This window comes from Pleurodeles waltl, chromosome 4_2 (assembly GCF_031143425.1).
Source record: "Pleurodeles waltl isolate 20211129_DDA chromosome 4_2, aPleWal1.hap1.20221129, whole genome shotgun sequence".
Classification (NCBI taxonomy): Eukaryota; Metazoa; Chordata; class Amphibia; order Caudata; family Salamandridae; genus Pleurodeles; species Pleurodeles waltl.
The window spans coordinates 127,905,159-127,928,715 of record NC_090443.1 but is presented as its reverse complement, the minus strand read 5'-3'; the positions used below and the strand labels follow the sequence as shown (position 1 = coordinate 127,928,715).

Sequence of the window (23,557 nt, the reverse complement as noted above, 5' to 3'; positions counted from 1 at the left end):
AGGAAGGACCATGTATGCTCATGGACCCAAAAATTCTTGAACCCATCTGCAGTGTGAATACTCTCAAAAAACAAACCCACTCCATATACTATGAATGAACTCAGGCACAGAAGGAGTCTATGCACCGTCCGTAGCCAAAACTGTCCCATCAAAGTCTTCGGTAAGGGGGTCACCTAAAAGTGTCTGGAAAGACTGTATTTGTGCATGGATCAAAAGCATATGGGAGCCATTTGGAATGTGAGCACTCACCCAACAAAAACCACAACTGTGAACCATAAAATAACTTACTCCCACATGAACATAAGACACCAGGCAAGTCCAAAAATGTGCAGAAGGAATCACGGGTCAGGGGCCCTATTAGAGTTCCTCCAACTCTTTCAAGATGAACCAGCCAACCAGCCCCCTCCAGCCCCGGGGGTCACCTCCCACACCCACTGCTGGTCATTGAGAAAATCAGAAGGTCCTGGTGCCTCTCAAGATGTGTCCGGTCGTTCAGGTTTGCCAGCCAGTGTCCAGCACAGCCTGTCGTTCCATGGCTATAGTTGCACCATCTGGGTGTGACTATAGCTTCTATGCCGGCGGAAACACTTCCTGGCCCAACGATCATAAGGGTTGCTCAGCAGGTCTGTCTTCTCTCTGGTTTCAGTGTTCAACAGATGGCATGCCTCCGACAAGGAGTGTAGCTGATGCAATTTTCCTTCCCATCAAAAGATCAAGCGGAATGGGTGCCACAGAAGTAGGAGATACCTGTGTCCTGGATCGAAGGTATTCACTGGCCATAATGCTCTGCATTCCTGGAGGGTGAGGTCTGAAAGTTCTTGAAAGAAAGCCAGCTTGTGCCCACAAAATTGCAGAGAAAGAGTTTCTCTGGCTTTACGAAGGATCATCTCTTTAAGTTGGAAGTCGGGAACAGACCAGAATGTCAGTAGGATAAGTATTTTCCTGACCTGATGGTCCTACCCTGTGGGATCTGTCTTTTTGGATCTCTGTATCAGCCAAGGCGTGAGGATCTGGAGGAATAAGGATCTCACATATTCCCCAATGTCTGTTCCTTCCGCTTTGGTTGGTGCTCCTGTAATGCAGATATAATTACTTTGTGGTCTGTTCACCAAATCCTCTGCATGAGCCTGCAACACAATCTGTTAGTCACGGAGGTGTAATACCTCCTGTTGACACTGTTCAAGCTCCTCCTCTCAGCTGTATTTGTGACCCGTCAGGGCAGATACCCTGTCTCCTACCTCTGTCAGGTCTTGGCGAACATCTTTCAGGTCTTGGAACAGGTCTTTTTAACCATCTGCAGGTTTTCCAAGAGAGAGGCAAACAAAGCCTTCAGGAAGGATTGCATCACTGATCCCTTCCTCTGTATCTGCCTTCTTGCTCCAGCTGTGAAGGGGTCTCTCTGCTGTTGATCCCCGGGGGGTCTGGCGAGCATCTCTTTGAGGGGGCTACTACCATGTTCAGCAAGCTCTTCCTGCTATGGGTAGCAATTCTGTTAGGTGTCGTAGATCTTCTCTCAGGTAGGGGTGATCCGGGCGAATGAAAGGGCCCCAGACTAATCAACCCCTCTTTATGTGATGGCTCAGCCCAGCCCTGGAGCAGTGAAGTCTAGGCTCCACTCAGCCTCGTCTCCAGGGGGCGGGCTTCCTGTGCAGAGGCCCCAGAGAGGCAAAAGCGGTGGGAGCTCCAGGCACCCCTTGGAGTTCAGTACGAAGGATAGGCAGCAGGCCCCCTCCCCAAATAAGGCGAGTTACACTGCACTTATTTGTTTTGTAGGCCCCTCCTGTAGAGCTTCTCACTAACTTATTGCGTAATGGCTGGATGCACCAGGAAGCCTTCTCCAATCTCCACTACTAGCTGCAGACCCTGATATATATTGCTGCAGTAGCTCTTAATGGCAGTTCCGTCTGCCAAGCAAGTGTGCTGTGTGCTAGTGTGCTTGTGTGGCTGGATTCAGGCCGGGGTCCAGGCAGCATGCAGAAGCTCAGCAGGATCGCCCCCTCATTCAATAGCTCACTTGTGCCAGCGCCCAGACCTGCAGCTGCCCGTACCGCTCACTCAGTGCAATGGGGAGGCCCAGTCTCAGAAATCGATCCACTGGCACTGCCCACACTCAGAAGTGGCATCGCAAGAAGCTATCAGCACACCAAGTCTTGCATCAGCCTCCATTCGCTGTGGGCTAGAGGGTCTATCTCTAGGCCTATGCGCTCCGTCTAGGCGCTGGGGGCTATCTGGTGATGCTGGCCAGCAGGAGCGCATCAAGATGTACCCACTCCCCGTCTCTAAAGCAAGTTCTTTTTCCCATGCAGGGTGCTGGCACCAAAAAAGGAGGAGGGGAGAGATCCCTAGGCTCCTGACCCCACCATCTGGTTTGGGGGCAACACAACAAGGGCAATGTCCACACCTTTCTCCGGGGAGCGATTGAGGTCAGCTCTGCTGAAACCTCTCTCCCGCCACCCGCCTCTTCCTGCAGGTGGCGCTAGCCAGTGTCATCAGTGCTCTGCAGCCGCAATGCCCAGTCCAACGCCACCGACACCACTCTGACCTCTCCCGTGTCCTCTGGCGTCCAAGGAGGGAGAGATGTCTGTCTCGCTCTTCAGGCCACTAGGCCTCGACTGGCTGCTTCTTTGATCTGCAAGGCCTCTTCCAGCTGCCACATGCAGCGATCAAGGGCAGCATTCTCTTCCCCTGCTGAAAGTCACTGGGCTCCCAGCTGGCTACACGCACTCCCCAGCAATACGTAGCTCTAGCCGAGGACGAGCCACACTGGACCAGCTTTCCTCACAGTGCACCCTGATTGCCGTCACTTTGTGGAGTCACCAGGTGGGCTCTGGTTCCTAGTTCACACCCGACAGAGGGTCTGATGCTCTTCAGCTGGCAACCTGGGATGCTCACTGAAGTGACTTTGCAGCACCGCACCCGCGGACCACAAGCTTTGATTAAGGGTGCAGGTATCAGGCCCCGAACAGCAGCAGGCAGCTGAGGAACGACAAGGCACTTCCCAGACATCCTAGACACCGCCCTCATTTCTCACTTTTAAAAAACACCCTGGCGCTAGACTGAATCCAAAGCATTTTCAGGAGTACTCCTGAGTGCTGGAAGGTGATGTTGTGTGTCTCTATGTTAGATACATACTGCCCCTGTAGTGACAGAGCACAGCCACGTATAAGCAACATTCCTGCACAGTAACATCAGTTTCTTGACTTTTTCCCCATTAGTAGCCTCAGATGCAGAACGCCGAACAATTGTTGGTGGAAGTATGGTAATTTTAACTTGGTATTGTTTTTAGATGTTAAAGAGGTCACTCCGGGGGCGTGGTCTAGCCACAGGAAAGATGGCTGACTGATCGCCGAGCTCTGTAGCCAGGTGTGGGCTTGGGGGTGGGGTGGAGCTGGCGGGACATTGGGGGAGCCTCATTCCTTCTCCCTTCCCCCCTGAACGATAGGGGCAACTCCTGACAGAGCCAGAGGCCCTCGGTGGATCTGCAACGTGGCAGTAGAACCCGCAGCCTGCAATGTGGGAAACAGTTGGGGCTCGATTTCGGAGCAGACGGCACCTCAGCAGCGTGCAGTGGCAGGGACCTAATGGGGAGGTCTCACGCGCAGTTGCTGCAACCCTCAGGGTACCAAGAGAACCCGCGGCCTGCGCCGCAAAGAGCAGCTTCGGGCTCGATTTCTCCCAAACTCCCAGGATTACCAGCATTTCAAGCACCTTTTAGGCACTCCAGGACATACAGGGCTTTTTGCTTCTTCCAGAACTTCGCCATTCCCTGCGCTTGTCAGAGCTCTTCAGCACCTTGGGTAACAGCGGCAGCAGCAAGTACTGGGTGAGCCTTGTCGGAGGGGTCTCACGTGCGGCTGTCGGGTCCCCATTGACTCACACCACCTGCACCTTCCTGCACACCCCCTTACTATCTCTTGCACCTGGAGGGGCCCACCCGACTTGTAGCAGCGTGGAAGGCAGTGGGCTAGACTTCTTGGACTTCTACCCATGCCTTCCTCTCTATCTTCACCCACTGGACGCTGCCTTTGCCCAGAGTGAAAGCTAGCAAGGCGGCTTTTGGCCAGAGGGGCAGACTGATGATTCAGAGCACCCTTCCACCTTACTCTGACCCCTCCCTACCCTCTCCTCCCCGGTGGGCCACATTGATCAACGGACTACCACTCCAGTCACCCCGAGAAGATCTCTCATAGCCCTGAGTCAACGGGGACACACCTCGCTAAGATCACCCTCCCTCCCACACCAGGGACACACAAGTTACTCCACTGACAGCCTCAACTGAGTAATTGACAAGCCAACCACATCAAGATACATTTCAAGGAAGTGTTTTCCTATGCCTTGCTCCTCTCTTCCACCCTCAGAAGAAGGCATTCTGGTAAGCCGTCCTACCCAACCTTTTAGAGGTAGGACAAGTGCAGATGGGTGACGAGGCTGTTCCCTGCAGATGTGACAAAGTTGGGGTACTTAAACAACCATCGGGCCCCCACTGAAGCTACTGCCCCTCCGACACTGGGCCTCTGGCTCTGGGCTTCGTCGGCCCTCTTGGTGCTATTAGTCCTCCCCTTTGAGGAGATGCCCTCCGGCAAACCTTCTGGTAAATCTATGCAGCAGCTGCTCTTCTCAGAAGCATTCTCACTTCCACGACCAATGTCCTCATCTGCCGTCACTCTTGGCCCCAGCTCTACGGACGCTCTAGTGGACTCTTGCCCAGACACTGCCATGGAGCGTATTCTGCAGGAAATCTCCGCAGTAGGCCGTCGCCTGGAAGCCACGGACTCCAAGATCAAGGACCTATCTGCAGACTCCAAGTCGATCCGGGTGAATGTTGCTGGTTTCCAGGACAAAGTCACAGATTTGGGTTATCGCCTACATACCGTTGAAAGTAGGTTAGCAGCCTTGCCGGATAAGGAACAGGAACTGCAATTCCTCCGACACAAACTCACGGACCTAGAAGACAGGAGCCAGAGAGAAAACGTCAGATTTTTTGGCCTGCCCGAAAAAGAGGAGGGCGGATATTTGTTGGCTTTCCTTAAAGACTTTGGGGGTTATTACAACTTTGGAGGAGGTGTTAATCCGTCCCAAATGTGACGGATATACCACCAGCCGTATTACGAGTTCCATAGGATATAATGGACTAGTAATACGGCTGGTGGTATATCCGTCACTTTACCGTCACTTTTGGGACGGATTAGCACCTCCTCCAAAGTTGGAATAACCCCCTTTATCTCTACCCTCACGGGCCTTACTTTTTCTCCAATGCTGGAATTTCAATGAGACCACAGGATTGACCCCCCTCCACCACCCACCCCACAAGAACACTGCCGGGAAGCCCCATCCCATCATAATGTGCTTTCTACGGCATGAACAGGTCTGCCAGCTGTTATTGACTGTGAGGGCACATGGCCAATACCGCCACGATGGTCATGCGATTCGTATTGCTGCAGACTTCTCAGTGAAATGAATGAAAAAAGAAAGGCGTTTCTCGCAATTAGGCCCCAACTGCATCATTTGAACATTAAATTTGGACTCTTCGAGCCGGCCTGAATGTGGATAATGATGGAAGGTAAATCTAGGGTTTTTTTTAGCCTACGGACCTGCGCTCTTTATTGGATAGCCTTTACGCCCAGCCCATGGACCACGAACCCGCGGACCTGATGTCAAGCCACTCCACGCTAAGGGACTCTATTCTACACAAGGACGCCGACCCTGGTGCCTTCCGCATTTACTATGCAGCACAGAAAAGGAGACGATTTCTGGACCGCCCACCGAGATCTCAGGATGGCAGAGACATGGCCCTTCAGGCGGTGGCAAACATCACCTAGGGGCTGCACAGAGACAAATCGAGGTCCCCTTTGAAGCCCCTGCCCCCTGCTAACTGATTGACTTGCATGATCTCTGGGGACAATTGCTGGACCATCTGCTACCAACCTACGGGCAACTAGAATGATCATCCGTTGAGCGCTAAGTACCACGCCTGTTTACCTTCACTACCATATCATGGTTATCAATTTTCTTATTGTTGTTTTTGTTACTGATGTTATAGCTACATCAATCGCCTTGCTGGGAAAGCACCCCCCTGCTCCCTCTCTGGGCATTCTCAGACCATGACATAGTGGTCATAGTGAGCCTACCGTTTTGTTTGACACAAATCTACTGTTTATTATTGTAATATTGTACTGTTCTCATATAAGTACTATGTGCTCCTATGATCAAGGGTCTGTTTTCATATAAAGAACGGTACCCCTCAATCCGTTTGCTCCCACTGAGCTACCCATCCCATTCTCCTACTCGACCGGTGGCTACTGAGAGCTCCCCCCACCGTGTATTCCTAAGAATTTTTCTCCACTCCCTGCCCACCTACCCCTGTCCACTATCACCATGTGTCTAAAAGTGCATCAGAGGCGTCTAGGGGGAACCCTTCGGGATACTCCCTTTTTGTCCTGATTTGACATACCCTCCATTATTGCTAAGACCTAAAGGCACACCTGTGACCAAATTAGGGTTCCACCCTCCACTCCCCCTTCCCCTTTAGACCCCCCCCATCCTTGTCACCTCCCTGATAGTTTCACTCAATTTTGCCACGTCACCGCTACCCCTAGTCTGTGTTCTCTTCTGACCTCCTCCCTCCACTAGTGCCATTGTCTCTGAGAGAGACCAGCGATCGGGCCTTCATACTCAGAACACGTCCCCCCTCCCTGTCGTCTCCCTCCCCTGCCGGCTCTCTCCTTCTTCTTTTCCCTCCCCACTCTTCCCCCCACCCTCTTGGACTGTTAGCACCCCCACCCTCATTCATTCTGGTTTTGATATGTCCTAACTTTCTTCCCGTTGGCTCCCTGCCTCCTCCGTGCACGCCCGGCCGCGGGTTTCACTGGATTAGACCCTGTGTGAGTTTATCTCACACAAGGTACCTCTCCTGATCCCAAAGCGAACCTAGATTACCTCCTCCTCTCTCTCTGTGAGCCTCGTAATTTTCTCTTTTTCTCTCTCTCTCTCCTTCTCTCTTTGCTTCTTTCTGTACTCTCTCCTCTTCCTCTCCTTTCTTTTCTTTGACTCGTCCTTACCTCCTGAGTGCGACCACGGATCCCCCCGCCTCACCCCCTCTCCTCCTCACCCCCTCTTCTCCTCACCTCCTTTCTCCCTTGCCCTCTACTCCGACACAGATAGTCCGAATTGCCACGGTGTACCTCATAGACCCATTGGTGACTATCTTACCCCCGCAGACCCAGACGGCAGCTCCCAGAATGGGGACTGCCCTCCCATTGATGACAGTATCATGAAATGTTCATGGCCTCACGCACTTTATCAAAAGAAAGAAGGTCCTATCCTATTTACAATCCAAACGTACAGATATTGCCCTCTTGCAAGAAACGCATCTGTCTTCCTCAGAATCCGAAAAACAATGCAGAGACTGGGTAGGCCAAGTGCTCTATAGTGGTAGTCCACCGTCCACATCGGGAGGCTCAGGCTCCGCGCACAAGTGTAGGGTCACGATTCTTCTTCGCCATTCCTTACAATTTAAGGTCCTCAAGTTATGGTCCGACCTGGATTGTCGATACATCCTTACCAAACTCAAAATTGGAGATCGGACATTATGCGTAGGGTCCGTATATGCCCCTACAGGTTCTAAACATTCATTCTTTCTACATCTCAACCGTCTCCTGACGGAGATCGGACGCTCCCAATATCTCCTAGATGGAGGCTGGAACTTGGCTAGCAACGCGGTTCTTGATCGAACAGGCAGATTGGATATCGGTCACAAAGCGGACAGAGCACTGTGGGAGGACATACTGGTGGACCACGGGTTGGTAGATGAATGGCGCCTTTCACAATCACTTGATCAGGAGTATACCTTTATATCGCCGGTCCACTGGACACGGTCCCGGCTGGACTACTTTCTCATTTCCCATAAATTGTTTTCCACAGTTAGGGAATCTCAGACCCTGGAAGCAGCATTATTCGACCAAGCCCTGGTTTTCTTAGCGCTAGATTTAGGCCTTGCTTCTCCAGGTCGCATGCCATGGTACCTGAATGTATCGTGATACAGCACGCCACAGGTCAAGGATCAACTCCGTGCCCACGTCTCTACCTACACGACTGACAATAAAGGCTCGGTCTCTTCTCCTCATGTTTTCTGGGCTGAAGCGAAGGCAACAATCAGAGGAAAACTTATGAAAGACACAGCCCTCACAAACGCCCAGAGACGCTCTCGTCAACAGGAACTGAAGGGAATAATAGAAACATGCACTCGCGACTACACTGCGACTCCCTCCCTGGCCACGCGATGTTGCCTTGAAAAGGCAAAAATTAGCTTAATGCCCTCTATACCTCCCACGCAGAGTACGCACTGCAAAGGATGAAGGCTAGGCATTAAGAGCGGGGAGAAAAGGCAGGTCAACTGTTAGCAGCCCAACTATACCAGCAGGAGGCAGCGCTAGCTATTCCTGCCATACAGGATATTGATGGTACGCTTCTTACACATCCACAGGACATAGATAGTGCATTTGGGCGCTTCTATGAGACCCATTACACCCCTGAAACGGAAGTAGATCACGACAGACTTGCTGCGTTCTTTGAGGAGGCCCGGGTACCTAGTCTCACAATGCAGGGAAGAGGATTACTGGGGGGGTAGCAAGGAGGGGATAATCCAAGCCATATCCAACTTACCATTCCACAAGGCCCCTGGAGAAGAGGATTCCCGGAGTACTATTACAAATGGACAGGAGCAGAAACAGTGGACTCCCTATATGAAGCCTTCTGGGGTGCAGAAAGTACAGGCTCTCTCAACCCTATTTCCAACAGGGCTTCCATAGCAGTCCTACCGAAACCAGGGAAGGGCCCATTATTGTGCAGGAGCTATTGGCCCATTTCCCTCCTCAATGGGAATGTCAAGATACTGGCTGGAATCTTATTCATCACAACCATGTAGGATTTGTACCCGGGCGGTCATCTAGGAACCACAAGCCGCACCATAGCACATAACCTCTGGACCATTAGAGACTCTAGAGAAGAAGCCATGGCTCTCTCCCTTGATGCTGAGAAAGCCTTAAATAGGATAGATTGGCGGTATCTCTTTGAGACCTTGAAACGCTTTGGTTTAGGGGTTGGGTTCATTAACAAAGCCCGTTGGCTGTATGACTCGCCCACGGCACGGGTCAACTGTGGGGGATTCCTTTCCAATGTGTTTTCCGTTTTCTTTCTTTCTCTTCCTTTTCCAGGAACTTGATTCTAATCCTCACCCCTCCCCACTTTTCATCTGTTGCACAACCTTCTCCTCTATCTCCATAATAAGATAAGAGCTCTCAACGATGGATATTGCCCTTCTGACACACCCACCCCTTTCATCGCACTGCTGTACTCCACCGCAATCCCCACCTACCAAAGATTCTAGATCTGTCAGTGCCACCACCTCCCATTGGGTAAGCAAACTAGAGATCCCTTGGGTCTGCTGTCGATATGAGTCCTGGTGCTGAGCCTTGTTCTGCCCCCCTCCCACCTACGGTCGGCATTGACATCTTACAGTTCCATGCCCTGGAAAAGCCTAGGGCCTGGCACGTGCAAACATATACGCCTACGCCCACACCGTTCAATTTTTGTGAAATTATGGCACAGTATATCACTGCTGAGGTTTTGGTTATTGCTAAAATTCTTGGTTTACTGATGGAGAAAGCTCACTATGCTCCTTTGAAATGTCAATGTTCTGCATGATGCTGTTTCCATGTTTAGAATCTTCAATAAAGAATTGTGAAACAAAAAAAAGAGATCACTCCACAGAATGGGGCAGAAAGAAGGCAGTGAGGAATCTGCAGTTTGACTTAGTATCCACCACAAAGACCATTACCAAAGATGAGTGGTTTGTTCCTCTGATGGAAATTTCTAACCAATGATTTCTCACGTTTAGAATGGATAGCAAAGCACCTCACAAATGTGGAGGTTCTGTGGAGTGAACTCAAACCAAAAAGTCCTGCAGAACTGTGTAAGTGAAATACCCTTACCTCTGGACCTGCCTGTTTAGGCATTAGTGCTTTGTGAAAATGTGCACTGATGCCCACATTGCGGCATGCCAGATGTCAAGGATAGGCACTTGTGCCACTGCCCTCAAAGGGGCCTTGGTCTTGGTATAGTTGGGTCTCAGAGCTTCAGGGGACTATGTCTTGCCTAGTGTGTTTTAGAGCTTGATGCAGGGAACAATACACATCAACAAAGTCCTCTACTGCACAGCCTTCTTTCTCTTCACTCCAAAAAACTTCACATAGAGCTGATCATCCACTGCATGGGCCATGGAACGATCATTATACTAACTCAAAGCTCTTTGGGGAGGGAGGAAGAGTGAAGACTGCTTGTATAATGACTCAACTGCCCAAAGTAGAAGGGAGTCACACCCTTTGGTCTTCAGCACCAATCTGTCCAGAAAGTAGGTGGTTAGGGCAGTTGTACTGAGGATGTCTGCACTTCAATCAAACAACAAGCTGATGTGGTCACAATGAGGAAGATGGGTTTCAGGGTCAAGAGATGCAGCAAGCAACTACACATAATCTCTGAAGGCATACACATACAAAATGTGAAGACCCAGTTAAGGTCCCACTGGGGTATCACAAATGGTTTGGGAGGGAACATCTATGCTGAACCTTCAATAAACAGCATCACCACTGCAGATTTAAACAATTACTGCTGGTCCGGCAAACACTGAAAGGCTGAAAAATAACCTTTTACAGTGCCCACTGCAAAGCCTTGCAAGACTAAAAAACAAAAAAATGTTTGAAAGTTTAACTTATAAGGGGTCAGTATTTACATCACACCAGGCAATAAATTTGTCCCGGAACACAGCATAGATGAAATACATGAAAGGGTGCATGGCAGCAAGGATGACATCGACCACTCTGGTCAGCAAATCAAATGCCAACAATCAATCTCCACACATGGAGGTGCAAGTTGCGTGGGTTTGGGTAAAGGACCCTATTCTCTTGCTGAGATAGGAGATCCTCCTGAAGAGGTAGCCTGATCGGAGGACAGGTGCTCAAGCTCAGGGCTTACAAATACCTCACTCTCCTGGTCCAGACCGAGTGTATTAGGATGCCCCTGGTCTAGTTACTCTTGATCTCATTTGGAACAGGAGAGGTAGAGGCAGGAAAGCTTACAGAAGCCCCTTGATCCTGTTGAAACTCCAGTGCACAAAATCATTGACACTACATATTCTTGGTGACTTCAGATAGATCTAGCCAGAGATCTGCCCACAGATCGAATATGCCTTGTACCACTCTGTGATGCAGACAATACCTTCTGAGTTCACCCGCTCTGGCATTCAGGGATGCTGTCAGTCAGTTGGCCTCTAGAAAGATGTTCTGTTGCTTCGGCCAGCTCCTGAGACTTAAAGTCTTTTGGGCACAAGACCCAGGACCACACTAATGTCTATAAGAACCTGCACTGTCATCCGCTGAAAGTCATCATGAAAGCCTTCAGGGCCAATAAAAGGCTAGGAGCTCCAGCAGATTATTGTGGAGCTAGCTCTCCAATGGAGACTAGAGGCCTCACATCTCCATGTCTCCTAAGTTATAGCCCCAATCCAGTACCAGTGCAGCAGTCACAACCGAGCACTGGGTGATGAAAAGGTAATGGTGTGCCAGAAGACATACTGGGATTGGTCAGCCACCACTGCAGATCTTGGGCCATCTCCCTAAAGTTTTGAATGGATTTGGAGAGGCAGTCTTGATGTTGGGCACACTGGAATTTCAGTTTCCATTGCAGGACCAACATGTGCCACTTGGTGCTGTTGATAAGAAGATCAAGAGAGTAAGAATCCTAAGAAAAATCTTCATTGATACTCGGGACCAAATTCAAAACATAAGGATCATAGGAAATAGGAGGTGGAGGAAAGGCCCTGAACTTTGCTGTGTTCAGGTTCTCCCCAAGTCTCAGTGGGAGAATCAGGTAGGGCTTTGGTTCATTTATGGAGAAACCTAACAATGTTAAGAGTTTTGCTGCTGTCCGGGATGTGGTCTACGATCTGCAGTGACAGACTTACCTTTATTTGTCAGGGCATGGAAATACAGGAACTCCAGGCATCAGAAAATCTGCAACAACCACCTCCATCACTTTTGGGAAAACCTGAGGGGCTGAGGTGACAATGAAGAGGAACGGGTCCACCATAAACAACAGGTAATGCCTGTAGGGCTGCAGGACGGGGTATAAAACGACATGTCTTGCAAGTTCCAGGGACACATCCCATCTCTTAGGGGCACAGCAAACAGAATTTGAGCCAATAGGAGCATTTTTGTCTTTCCTAAGAAAGGTATCTAGTGGACGAAGGAATAGGATAGGCTTGAGGCCCTGTCCTTTTTTTGGAGCAAGGAAGTAACATGACTAGCACCTCACCACTCCCCGAGTCTGGTACCTATTCAAAGGCATCCTCTGCAGCAGGATGGACAGATAGTCTACCAAAATTTGATCTGGTGCGAGATGAAGGTGGGGGGAAATGTAAACGTTCTTGGTACAAACAGAAAGTCGCCTTCTTCATTTCTCATAATCTCAGTTTCCGGACACCTGTATGCTCCCTTTTCAACTGTACTAAATGCCCCATTTGCAGAACCACAAATGAAATTATAAAAATGTGTTTCTTGCCTTCATACAATAAGAATGCTCCATTTCAGCTTTCTATGGAAACCATGTTCTATGGCAACCACTGGCTGACTGGACTTATGATTCACAGGTTATTAGTTTTTTGTTAATAAATCCCTTCGTACTACAATTGGTATGTGAGCAGATTTCTGTGATAGCTCCTTTGTTATATCATTTACATATTGTACTATCAAGTGAGTTATTAATGATGGAACTCTTTTGGCTCCTGATGGACTCAGTAGAACTGTAACATAAGTGTTAGAGTGTGGTGAAGTGAATGCAGGTTTAGAATGTTGAGTTTGTGGTTACTTGCAGACGAATAAAAACATATACTACCTAGCTCCGTTTGTGGCTGGTACCCAGACGGGTACCCAGGCTGGAGAAGATGCTAAACCTGGCAACAAGTTAGGGGATAAGTAACCCAAAGATTGACAGTGCTCTCCCAGAGAGCTTGCCGTGGTCCAAGAAAACTGCTTGCCAATCCATGCTGACTGCCACCACAATACCGCCGCGGATATCCGTTCACCATCTTCTGACACACACACACCAATCCGTCACTATTCAGCCACAGACACAAGTCTGCTTCACCAAAGGTCAGTGATAAACCCACACCGTTACGCCAACAGAACAAAGCCCACATTATGACCAACGAATCACCACAGCGGACATTCAATGGCAGTAAACCATTGGTGGCAACATAACGCTGCGCTCAAAATACACACACACATACAAAACAACACCACATTGGTCAATTCAAACTAAACACACTTGACACCCATACACATACCACACCCACACTACTATAAAACACACACCCACATTACCCACAACTCTTTACAACTACAAACCATTGCCACCAGAGAGAGACAGCAAGACCATTCACACAACCAGAGCCACATACCACCATCACCTATACACCACCCATGCACCTCACAACACACAACCCAACACATCACCCTACACACCCTCACCCACAATACTCACAAAACACCCATGGCACCACAAAGAAACCCCTGATTCCATGAGGAGGAGTTAAGGGTCATGGAGGAGGAAATCATCTGGGTAGAGCCACAGTTATTTGGAGCACAGGTGCAGCAGATATCCATAGCTAGGAAGATGGAGCTATGGCGGATGATCGTGGACAGGGTCAACGCCGTGGGACAGTGCCCAAGAACAAGGGATGACATCAGGAAGAGGTGGAACGACCTACGGGGAAGGTACGTTCCATTGCAGCAAGACACCAACTCACAGTACAGAGGACTGGCAGTGGACCCCCACCTTCTCCCCCACAACTAACAACATAGGAGGAGCAAGTCTTGGCAATCATGCGTCCTGATGGCCTGGCAGGAGTAGCAGGAGGACTGGACTCTGGTCATTCAACTCACTGTTTCTATCACCCCCTACCTGCATGCCATCACATACCCCCATTCTCACCCTCACTCCCATCCCTCCACCACTTCCCACACACCCCACCATCACATCCCACTCACCCCAATGCCAAGCCCTGCATGCTCTACCATGGCATCAACACCACTCACAGCCCTGCATGGACACTCATCACTAAAGCATGCACACTATAGAGAACTAATCATCCCACCATACACCAACGTACACAAGTGAAAGCTGCCAGGTCAAAAACAACCATAGAGGGCAAACCACCCATGCACAATATGTCACACACAGAAACAATAACACTGCATTTACGTCCCCACAGGTATCCCAGCCAATGTCACTGGAGAAGAGGTGCCAGCAAAATCCAGTCCCCCCACAGAAGAGGCCCACAGTGATGACAGCGACTCTGCTTGCCTGGATCTGGATGTCCAACCTGGCCCATCAGGGACCTCCGGACAGTCAGTTACCCAGCCACAGTCACACATTACCACAGAGCCTCTCCCCTCAGGAAACACCACCACAGCACCGACCCAGCGTGCCCATACCTCTGTCCCCAGGACACATCAGTCAGCAGTGTGTCCACCACTACAGGGCCCCCAGGGCACACCACAAACCCAAGACAATCAGGGAACTGGGGACAGTGGCAGTGGGCACACGGCTCAGGGGACAGAGGCATGGGACAACAGAGAAGCTGGGAGGACTGCTGTGCGCCAGGGGGAAGACAGGCCCAGGGAACCGACTCTCCAGGAGGCACTCACCGAGATCCTGGGAGCATACCAACATTCCCAGGATACGCTGGTCCAGATCCTGGACAACGTGTAGGAAAACAGGCGGCTGCAGGAGGGACAGTACCAGAGGATCAGGGAGGACTTGAAAGTCATTAACACCACCCTGGTCACCATTGCAGGGGTGTTGGCAGACATGGCCAACATTATGAGGGAGGCAGTGTCACACCAGTGGGCCCCTGCCACTAGCCAGACTACTGAACAGCCCTCCACCTCAGCTGCCGCTAGTTGACAGGAGGCCCACCACAGGACCAACAAGCCACCAGCACCCCTCCCCCTGCAGAAGGAGAACCACCCCGCAAACGTTCCCTGCGATCCAGGCAGAAGCCAGAGACTATTGCCAAGACACCCACCAGGAAATGAGACTCTCCTGATTGTCACCCTTGTGTCCTTCTCTGTCACCCTGTCCACCTTGAACTGCCATTGCTCCCCTTCCTATGCCCTCTTGTCAATGCACCTGTGCTGCAACTAGACTGGAACTATACCCTGGACTTTCCTCCATCATCACCCCAGCCCATTGCACTTCTCCCTTTTCTTCATAGCACTGCAATAAATTCACTTTGAAAAAACACAAATATGGAGTATCTCAAAGGATTGAAGTATGTATTCATTTAGCAAGGTTTAAACATTGCAATTCAAACGTACAGTAATGTTAACATAGGAAAGACCCGTAGTTGGCTGCAGTGAACACACCAGTAGCGATAGTGGGGCACCAACATCTGCAAAAAGAGTTGCCAAAGGGTACAGTGAGTGGCCATAGAAGTGGGAAATCACAGCCTGCCAGTGACAATGTGAAACAAAAAACTGACAATGAAATGTGAAGTAACACTTTGTGCACTGTGTGCAATTGGATTATTGTCTAATCACTGTTGTCCTCATCCTCATCCTCTGCCTCCTTATCTTCACTGTCCACAGGGTCCACTGCTGCCACACAGCCATCTCCAGTCTCCTCCTCCTGCAGAAAAGGCACATGGCGTCTCAAGGCAAGGTTGTGCAACATACAGCATGCCACGATGATCTGGCACAGGGATCCACCAGACAGATGGAGGCACCGAAACTTGGCCTTCAGGAGGCCAAATATACGTTCAATGATCCTTCTTGATCACCCATGTGCCTCATTGTAACGTTCCTCAGCCCTTGTCCTAGGATTCCTCACAGGGGTCAGTAGCCACGATAGGTTGGGGTAACCCGAGTCACCTGCAAATATCATTGGACAGCTGTTAGCCACACACTATCCCTTATGGCCCACACCATACCCATATACCAATATCCACTGGGTAGGAACCACGGCTCACCTATTAGCCACACACGGTGCCTCTGTAGTTGGGCCATCACATTTGAGATGCTGCTATTCCTCAGGATAAAGGCATCATGCACCAATCCAGGATACTTAGCATTAACATCGGAGATGTACTGGTCTCCCACACACCATCTGCACGTTCATTGAGTGAAAACTTTTTTGATTTCTGAAGACCTGTTCATTTTGCTGGGGAGGAGGGGGAACAAATGCAATATGTGTTCCATCAATCGCCCCTATTAAGTCGGGGATATGTCCCATTGCATAGAAGTCAGCCTTCAATGTGGGCAAATCCTCCACCTGGGGGAAAACAATGTAGCTGCACATGTGTTTAATCAGGGCAGCCAACACTCTTGTCAGCACAATTGAGAACATTGGCTGTGACATTCCTGCTGCCAAGCCCACTGTCACTTGGAAAGAACCAGTTGCCAAGAAATGGAGCACAGATAGGACTTGCACAAGAGGGGGGATCCCAGTGGAGTGACGGATAGCAGATAGGTCAGGCTCCAATTAGACACACAGCTCCATGATTGTGGCCCTGTCAAGTCTGTATGTGAGGATAATGTGCCTGTCTTCCATTCTTGCCAAGTCCACCAGGGGCCTGTACACGGGGGTGTCTCCATCTCTATTCATCTGCAGCAGTTGCAATCTATGGGGCAAAAGAGTGAGGAGCCGGTCATAAACTGTACATTGTAGCCACTACATTTCAATGCACGATGTGAATTTTAAATATATTAGTGGCATATGTCCTGTATGTACAATTGTGATCAGTGATGCAGTTATGTTCCATGCACTGCCCCCCTCCCTTGAAATGGCGTCCACCTGTTCTGTATGAAGAGACAGGTGGAAGTGAGGTTATTCCGCTGACGTTGTGCGCCGTTGCGGGAGGCGGTCGGGATCCTTCGTGCAACGCCTCATTGGATAATATTGGGCCCTATGGGGTACAGTGGCCAATGATGATGTACGCTGGCAGTGACGGTATGCACCGCCGTGGACGTCACTGACATTTTCTATCTGTTCACTCACTTGCTACCTGACCTTCAACAGGAGAGGACCTACACTGCATGTGCTGATAGGACCTGTGTCTGGAACCTACCATTGCCCATATGACTGGGGAAAGGTCCCCTACCTTCACCTCGGAGGAGTTGTAAAGACTAGTGGATGGGGTCCCACCCCAGTATGGACTGCTGTATGGGCCTCCAGAGCAACAGGTGAGTACACTGTGAGCACAATGCATGGCAATAGGCCCCGGGCAGCGTGCAACATGTATGCTGGGCCATGTCTGTGCCAGAGGGGATGGGAAGGGCTATGGTGGGCCATGAGTGTAACAGGCAGGACGGTCTAACTAATACCTTTCCCTGTGTATATTTCCTCTGCAGGTCAGCACCCATTAAAAGAAGGGTATATGGCGTGCCATCGCCAAGGACGTGCGGACCCTGGAGGTTGACAGCAGGCGGAGCACTCATTGTCAGAAACGTTGGGAGGACCTGCTGGGCACGGAAGATGGCAGAGGCCCAGTTGGGGATGGCCCCCCAACGAGGAAGGGGTGCCCGTCGAACCCTGACCCCCCTGATGCCCTGCATACTGGCGGTGGCCTTCCCAGAGCTGGATGGGCGCTTGAGGACATCACAGCAGCCACAAGGGGGTGAGTACAGTGCCCATCATTACAACTTACGCCTGGTGTGGTATCCGGGTGGGGGATGTGTGCCTGTGGGTGCCCCTAGACCAGGCCTAACATTGCAGAGTAGGTCCCATGTTGGGCAGGGATCTGATGTGAAATTCCTCCAACCTAGCTACTAGGCATCCACTACTGGGCAGGGCTGTGTGGGTCCTAGGTATGCTGCAGTTTGCGGTATGTGTTACTCCCCATGCCCTGGTGACTAACATTGTTACCTGTAGTGCATTGCATAGTGCGTAGGGCTGTTCCCTGTGTCTGAGGGTGGTATGTATGCCAACAGTGGTGTTGGTGCAGCAATTGACCCAATGTATCCTTTGTCTCTCCCCCCCTTTTTGTTTGCTCACCCTGTCCTTGTGCGCATTAGCATCATCTGGCAGAGGAGCAGAGGCACCAGCGACAGAGGGAGCTGCATCCCACAGGACCCAGGAGGCAGAGACCACCAACGGTGAGGGCACCAGTGGGACAGAGGGCGAGGGGAGCACCACGGCAGAGACTAGAGGAGACAGTTCGGACATGGATACCTCTTCCGATTGAAAGCTCCCTGTTGGTGGTGGAATCCTCTGTGCCCACCCCAGCTACAGCCACCACCCCCCATACCAGCACCACCCTTCCAGCAGCCCCTCATCGGGTTACCCGTGCCTGCTCACCCAGGACAGTGGGCATCTCCTTCGCCCTAGGCACCTCAAGCCCTGCCCCAGTGAGCCCTGCTGCCCTGAGTGAGGACGCTATTGACCCCCTGAGATCCATCACTGTTGGGCAGTCACCCATTATGAATGCCATACAGGGGCTGGCAGCCCAAATGCAACAGTCAAATGCATTTCTAGAGGGCATTCTCACTGGCTTGGCGGGCCAACAGAGATCAATCCAGGTTCTGGCCTCCTCTTTGATGGCAGCCATTGTCCCTGTTTCCACCCTCCCCCTCTTCCCAATTGCTTTCCCCTCAACCCCAACCTACTCCAAGCTCACAGGCAGACGAGCATGCACACAGGACAATACACAAGAGTGGCACAGGCAAACAAAGGCAGCACACTTCATCCCACAGGCACTCACACAAACACCAACCAGATGCAGACATACCAACATCCACTGCCTCCACTGTGGCCCCCTCCTCCTTGTCTTTCACCTCCCTCCCAGGTGCATCTACACTCACACCTGCATGCACTACATCCTCATCCACCACCTCCATCACCAGCACACCTATCAGAATACACACCTCACTGGTAGTCACTACCCCAACATCCATGCACACGTCCCCTGTGTCCTCTCCCACTGTGTCTGTGTCCCCTCCTCTCAAAGTACACAAACACAAGCACTCAGATACCCAACAGCCTATCACCTCACAACAGCATCCAGCCTATGCACCTGCACCCAAACACAGCAGACAGACACCTCCTACAACCAATCCCTCTTCCTCCACTCCATGACCTTCTCCCTCTTCCCTCCCCAATGTCCCTAAGAAGCTTTTCCTCTCCACCATTGACCTCTTACCTACCCCTCCCGCTGTCCTTCACGTCTGGCCAGGGTGGCTAAAACCCAGGCAAGCACCTCAGCCACCCAGTCCATGGGCCCAGTAGTGTCCACAGCAACTCGTGGTCGAAAAGGATCCCGGGCACCAGGCAGCCACACGCAAAGGGTGCCTGCCCCAAGTGCTACCAGGAAGAGCAAGGTGCCTGCACCAAGTGCTGCCATGAATGGCAAGGAGCCCTCCCCAGCTGCTGCCATGAAGGTCAAGGTGCCACCCCAGCTGCTGTCAGGAAGATCAAGGTGCCATCCCCACCTGCTGCCAGGAAGGTCAAGGTGCCACCCCCAGCTGCTGCCATGAAGGCCAAGGAGCAATCCCCAGCTACTGCCAGGAAGGTTAAGGTGCCACCCCCAGCTGCTGCCAGGAAGGACAAGGAGCAATCCCCAGCTGCTGCCAGGAAGGGCAAGGGGTCTGCACCAGCAGGCAGAAAGGACAAGGGGCCTGGTGCTGGAACTCAGTCAGAGCCCCCACCACCAACCATGGTGGTGCAGCCGTCCAAAGCTGCAGGGGTGGGCAGGAGCCGCCCCCCTCCACCAGCAGCAGCAGTAGCACCACCACCAGTACCACCAGCAGTGGGCAGCCGTCCGAGGGTGCAGGCGATGGGCAGGAGCCTCCCTCCACCACCACCAGCAGCACCACCACAAGCACCACCACCAGCAGTGGGCAGCCGTCCGAGGCTGCAGGGGATGGGCAGGAGCCTCCCCCCCAACACCAGCAGCACCACCACCAGCAGTGGGCAGCCGTCCGAGGCTGCAGGGGCTGGGCAGGAGCCTCCCCCCACCAACACCAGCAGCACCAGTGGGCAACCGTCTGTGGCTGCAGTTTCCCTTCTGTGCAGTGTTTTCGCAAAGCTTTTGATGTCATTGGTACCACCCCGGAAAAGGTGGTGGATTGGCCTGTCATAATACAGTGGGCGGAACATTGGCTTCCATCTGACTGTTGGTGGCTTCCTGCGTGGTGCCTGTTGATTCCGCCCTGGCAGTCGGTGTGGTAAAGTGGCTGTCTGAGTTCTTTCTGCCATGGTCATAATTTGGCGGTATTTACTGCCAGCCTGTTGGCGGTATTACCGCAGATTTATCACCGACCGCCAGGGTTGTAATGAGGGCCTAAGTATTTAATTGGAACTTAGCCACACAACAAAGCTATGGATGCACTTAAATTCTGTGGCAGCAAAATCAGAAAGTTTAACTTTGCCAAGAAGCAGAAAGAATTGAAGTGCATATTCTAGAGCAGGGCCAATGGGCAAAGAAAGTGGTACCATAAACTGAAGAAGAAACCCCGACTAATGCTGCAATTCATTAATACCACCAAATTAACTTTTCTTTCCAACACAAATTACTGGTCTTAGATATTCAGAAAGGGCAGTCAAAACCTTGATAACTGGCTGTAAAAACAGGCATTTCCTCGTCGGATTCCATGGAGCATATTTTTGCAGTTGCATAACAGTGTTAGTGTTGACTTATGGCATAAGACCATTGGGAGTGGAAGTGGACAGTGTCATAAAATTGCAAATTTTATGCAATATCATACGATGGCTTACTGTGCTACGTGATATTAAATCAGGGTGAGCTTCACTTGCTCACTATCTTGTAGAATAGTTCATGACGTTAGTAAAGAAGACAACAAAATTAAACTGAATATGTAGTGCATTGTGCTCACAGTAGATTCATAAGTATTCAGATTCTATTTCCATGTTCCCCATAAGTAAGATCCTTACCGTGGTGTCCTTCAGCAGGAGGGCAGAGCACTGCAGGCCAGCCATCAACATCTTGTGTGGATTCCAAGCTACTGAGTCTGCCCTGCAGAGATCAAGCAAGAGTCTAGAGATGGGCTTTCAGCACGGATAACAACCTAACCCAGCTTCTTTCTGAAGTAGCACCCACCTCTCAATGCCATTCAAAAGATGTCTGTGATGCTGCGAAAGTAGAGCACTCCCTCCCCAAGCTGCCTATCGAGAGAGAGGGAGAAAGGGTGAAAGTGAGATAGAGAAAGAAGGAGGGTATTTACATGCTATTCATCTTAACTTTTTGAAATTCCAAGCTAAATGTAGTTTCGTTCATAAGATTAGCATTCAGCATATATGTTCTGTAAGGCAATGAGGAATGGCGATTTTAACTTTTAGGCTGCAAGTACAAGACCGGCTCATGCTGATATCCATCCAAAGCCGACAAGGTCTGGGTGGTGTTTGGTGGGCTCCTTGATATAAATCTAGTAGCCCCCCACACTCACCGTACTTATGTACCCAACTCATTCATTACCTCAGAAGTCCATTTTTACGTGCAACACACAGTTTCTTTAGTGGCAAAACTTCATGCAACAAGCCAATACAGGGAATGTATTAATGTTGTGACCACTACACTTCTGACATGAGCCCCTCGTCTTTTCCTCATCCTTCACCTCAAAGTTGTGGGCCATGCCTAGAAACAGTTGAAAAAGAGTGTTGCATGAGTATTATAAGCTTATTGTGTATCATTTGATGAGGGCGAGTCTAAGTGGAGCCTAGTGCTACACCCATGTTAGATACTTTAAATCGTGCTGTTCTTATGCTCATCTTTTTGAGATCTTAGCTCCCTCTCAAACCTAAATTCCCTGTTATTCTCAACATTTCAGAATTATATAACTTTCCTACATTTGGATGGCCTACACCAAAATTGCAATTCCTTGTATTTTAAGTTTACAAATTACATCTAAGTAATTACATCTGTATTTGACACTTCAGTTGGAACCATCGGTGACTATTTTTCTGTTATAGGAATGAAAGGTTTACAATGAACAAGGAAAGAAAAGGCTATTAATAAGTGCTGTTGACCCGTTTACAAGCCAATATGAAACCTGATTTGTATCGACCATTAAGCACCATGCTTGTGAAGGCTTTTGATATAGTGAAGTACTTCTCAGAGGAGGAACATTTGAGACTAAAATATGTATTTTGCTTGCTTAAAATAGAAATGTGCTATCACTAACCACACTGGACAGCTGAAAGAGACTGTTTCAGTCCTTGCAACAATGTGACATCATATAAAAACAGAATGCAATTGCATGCTAAAGCAAGACACTGAGGGTCATCAATTACCAACATGTACTCAAACGTGTGTAGCCAACACAAGAAACATATTCCGGTGTCTGCAGTGCATACCAGCACCTTTATGGTTTCACCTTTCCATTCTCCCCATGGCCCAAACCCTACTTACGTCAACGTGGAGCCAGGTCCCGTGCTTCTTGCACAAGTCCGCAATCTCACTGATGGGGTCAAAGGAACCCAATACAGTGGTGCCACATGTGGCGCTCACCAGAAAAGGAACAGCACCCTGAAAGAGAGAAAACAGGTCTGCAGACCACAAGTGAGGAAAGACCAGTTTCAACACGGAACTGCACAATTGAGCCGGGGAAGAGATGTCAGTTCTTCCATTTCCAATAGTATGCACAGAGGGGAAAGCAGTGATAGACTCACTGGGTCTGGGTGTGATTCACTGTGTGGTGTAGCTTAACATTTGAAGAACCATGCATTTTCATAGCTCTCAGGTGACCATATTTCTGTGTGAGCCCCCGAAAATCTTCATCCAGACCAATGCATTTCCATAAAAACGTCAAGCGGGACCCTTTTTATAATCTTGATATGATGAGTGCACACTTGCCTGTAATTCAAGTGGGTCTAGACCGAGTAGTCATACTAGTTACCTGCGATTTTGCTCCCTGTATCCTTTTCTCCAGTTCCTCAGGAATCATTTTACCCCTGCAATGAAAATAAACAAAAGACACTTAGAAAGCGACTCCAGTGGTTTCAGAAAAGTACACACAGCACTAAAACAGGAAGTACTTCTGCTAGTTTATAAAACGCAAAGAATACAACATCTCATACCTCAATCAGTGCCACGTTTTAGCAGATGAAACAACATAGGTTGCTGTAGGAGGGTCGGGAGTGCAGAAGTGTGCTATTCATGAAGTCCCAACCTGTTGCATCTGCCAATGCTATACTGTTACATCTGGCATCTTTGGTGTAGTCTCCTCTATCTTTTTTGCCTCTGCTTCCCATGCTTTGACTGTGTGCTGGAATCTGTTTTTGCTGTTTTTGGTACTCTAGGTACTTTACCACTGCTGACCAGTGCTAAAGGGCAAGTGCTACTGTGTAAATTGTATGTGTAATTGGCGGTTCCATGATTGGCATATTTAATTTACTAGTAAATCCCTAGTAAAGTGCACTAGAAGTGCCCAGGGCCCAGAAATCAAATGCTACTACTGGACCTGCAGCACTGGTTGTGCCACCCGTATTAGTA

At 50.1% G+C, this 23,557-nt stretch overlaps 1 protein-coding gene across 1 annotated transcript in view; it reads right to left on the bottom strand.

Annotated features, from left to right (window-relative positions):
* Nucleotides 1-23,557, bottom strand: part of CSAD (cysteine sulfinic acid decarboxylase) — a 171,697-nt gene that overhangs the window by 109,359 nt on the left and 38,781 nt on the right. Inside the window, exons 8-11 of the mRNA XM_069230940.1 lie at nt 22,962-23,016; nt 22,475-22,591; nt 21,167-21,231; nt 21,001-21,082 (exon numbers count right to left, since the gene is read on the bottom strand). Of these exons, the coding sequence (XP_069087041.1) occupies nt 21,001-21,082; nt 21,167-21,231; nt 22,475-22,591; nt 22,962-23,016 (319 nt within the window). The remainder of the gene's footprint in view (nt 1-21,000; nt 21,083-21,166; nt 21,232-22,474; nt 22,592-22,961; nt 23,017-23,557) is intronic.